Genomic DNA, 3151 nt, shown 5'->3' with positions numbered 1-3151 from the left:
TTATTCTAATAAAAAAAAAAAAGAACATATTAATTTTATATTAAAATATTTTTTTTCTCGATTTACTCTGAGCAAATGCGTTGATGACTTCTTCATAATTTATCGATTTTGATTTCTCTTGTTCAATTGAAAGCAATGCAAGGTCCGATAATTTGTCTTGTCCAATTGAATTTCTTAAATACGACTTAATTATTTTGAGTTTTGAAAAACTTCTTTCTGCACAAGCCGATGCTACTGGTATCGTCAACATTATTCGTAATGAAATTGTAATATTTGGAAATGAACCACCAATTTTTTTTAACTCTGCCAAAGCTTGAAGAGGTGTAACTTCTTCGTCAACTAAAGTTCGAAAAATCACAATTTCCGCAAATAAATCCTGTCCATCTATATCTTTAGAAGATTCGTCCGAAAGAACTAAGTGTAGGTCTTTGCAACACTTCATTAGTTCATCGTCTTGCATATCTTTTAATTTACCAATGTGGTATAGAAAACCAAAATTATTTGAATATGATTCCAGTTGTTTAAAACGTTTATCCAATGATTTAATAGCCTGGTCCAATATGACAAAGAAATATGTTATTTTAAAATGTTCTTCTTCATTTTCAATAATTTCATCATTAGCTTCATAATCAAATAATTTCTTTTTTTTTCTAAGTCTACATTTTTTGAAGACTGATTCTGTGCCAACTAAATTTACTAATTCATTTGATTTGATTTTGGCTGATTCATAACCAATTTCTCTGTAATTTTTTAAATATTCAAGAAGACCAAAAACCAATTTGGTTGAAACACATATGTCCATGTTATGGTTCTGTAGACTTTTACTTACGATATTCGTTTCCATTAAAATGTCGTACCAAATGATCAGACTTAAAATAAATTCATAACTAGAAATTTCTTTTAATAACGATAGAGCTTCACTTCTTGCTACCAAATCATTAGTGTCATCAGAAACTTCTTCTAGAGCATTCATTATAAATGGCAGCTGAAAACGCAATGCTTTAACGCTATTTAAACGACTCTCCCATCGAGTTTCGGACCACTGTTTTACTGTAAATTGTTTACAGTTACTTTTTAATATATCCCAGCGACTAACAGAAGCTGAGAATAAAGTATATACGCGACGTAATATACCAAAAAAAGTGATGGCCCTTAGTGAGTTTTTCGCTGCATCACAGAGAACTAGATTAAGACTGTGAGCAGTACATGGTGTAAAAAAAGCCCTAGAATTTATGTTTGACTCGCCTTCTTTATTACTTTTTAAGTTATTTTCTTCATCATTATTATCACTTTTAAGCGACTTATCTCCATCTGAATCATCTCTTTTCAATGAAATAAATCTATTAATGGAGCCGCGTTGTTTATTAATAAACTCTTCATTCTTTCGTTTTTTCTGTCTTTTAGCACTTCCCGATTCATACTTTCTAAACATATCTCGTTCTCGACCAGCCATAATAACCTATGTTTTTTAATTATAAATAATTTGTATCAATAAATTTAAAAGTTTGAAATTGTTTTGTAGTTTTACAATGATTTTATGATGATTTTATTTGAAATTACCAGTGTTGTGCAAAGATAACCAACAAATTATATTTATATATTTGTAAATAAAATAATATAAAGTTTGTTCTATTTTTTCTATTATTTGCACTTTTCTCTAATATTGTCTAAGTACATTTAGGATGCAAACAACACTTAGGCTAATAATCACTGTAATCGAAGCCTTTGAATTAAAAAAAATAATAATAATAAAGTATAAGATTATGATTTATTTTACTATTGGAGACACAAAATAAGCAAAATCTGTTTTTTTTTGTTTATTACTTAATACCTAATTATAATTTATAAAAACATAATCACTTTATAATAAAACTTTTTCTTTTTTAAACATATTTTGTTTATAATCAGTTAGTATTACCTTATACTAAAATTTAAAATGATAACTAAACAATTACTGAATAAAAATTATAATGTTAATAATAAACAAAATAATGAACATAATATAGTTGTTTAGTAGTAGTAGTTAATATATTTGTTTAGAACACGTTATAGACACGTTTTAAGTAGATTGACAAATGACAAGTATTATATGTATTATTGATATTATTATATTAGGTATTATTATAGTAACTATAATTTAACTGTTATAACATGTGCAAGTTTGAAAATTTTTTATTTTTTTCCTTACTAGATTACCTAAATATTTTTATCTAGATAATGCACAAGTGCACAACACTGGAAATTACAAACTTTACTCTAAACTAAAGTGTAATAATAATTTCATAAAATGAAAACTTACACTTGTGATATGCAGAAATATTTGAAAAAATACAGGAACGTCGAACGTGCAAAGTGGACTGCGGTCAAATACTCAATTAATGTCGAACTTAATGTTAGATAATCAAATAAATATTTTAAAAATATAGCTTTGTACCCTTCTATAATACGGCGATACGGGAATACAATACGCGATTACGATTTCGTCGTATCGATAACGATTTACTCAGTTACTCTGTAGTTTGTACTATGGCTAAATTTAGATATCGTTTTCCAAATAACTGTAAACTGGTGATAGACGATAGTCATAATATAGATTTATAATTGATCGATATAAAATGTCAATGTGTCTCACGGTATTAAGATATGATAAATAAAAATCACGGGGCCCTTTAAAGAGCGCGGGGCCCTGGACAAATGTCCCATTTGTCCTCCCCTAGCGCCGGCACTGGGTATAGTTTTATAGAAACTATACATTATTACTATACATTTTCAGTATTGTTATTACCATTTATTATTATATTATTAATATTATATTTTTAAAACGTAGAAATAATCGGTGCTATTTACAAAAGTTTATAACTGCTTTAAATGTGATGGCTACAAAATTGTACTATTATTATAAAATTATATTATTTTATTAATTAATATAATATAATGTTGAAAGTGTAATACATTTTAATATTTATAATAGGATATATTGTAACGGTTATCGAGGTTGCCTTGTATGTGCAAAATTATAATATATTTTAGAAATGTATCATCATTAACATAATATTATTACTCTGAACAATTAATATCATTATTGTTCTTTGATAGCATTTAACAAACGGAAATAATGGCGACAAACAATACTTATTCGGACGATCCAATA

General features: G+C 27.0%; 1 protein-coding gene across 1 annotated transcript; it reads right to left on the bottom strand.

Moving 5' to 3' along the window:
- On the bottom strand, window positions 1–1453 carry LOC111030700 (zinc finger MYM-type protein 1-like). The gene is made up of 3 exons (XM_022310345.1): window positions 698–1453; window positions 67–550; window positions 1–5 (listed from the first exon to the last, which is right to left on the bottom strand). The coding sequence occupies exons 1-3, from the start codon at window positions 1451–1453 to the stop codon at window positions 1–3; spliced, it is 1245 nt and encodes a 414-aa protein (XP_022166037.1).
- Window positions 1454–3151: the final 1698 nt, after the last annotated feature.

This window comes from Myzus persicae, unplaced genomic scaffold, assembly GCF_001856785.1.
Source record: "Myzus persicae strain clone G006 unplaced genomic scaffold, MPER_G0061.0, whole genome shotgun sequence".
Taxonomy (NCBI): Eukaryota; Metazoa; Arthropoda; class Insecta; order Hemiptera; family Aphididae; genus Myzus; species Myzus persicae.
Note: the sequence above shows the minus strand (reverse complement) of the source record. Positions and strands in the feature narration are given on the sequence as shown.

Coding starts and splice junctions, on each gene's coding strand:
- LOC111030700 (XM_022310345.1), bottom strand. CDS start 1,453: ATGGCTGGTCGAGAACGAGATATGTTTAGAAAGTATGAATCGGGAAGT. Junction 551..697: donor AAATCAAATCAAATGAATTA/GTAAATTTAGTT, acceptor ATATTGGACCAG/GCTATTAAATCATTGGATAA.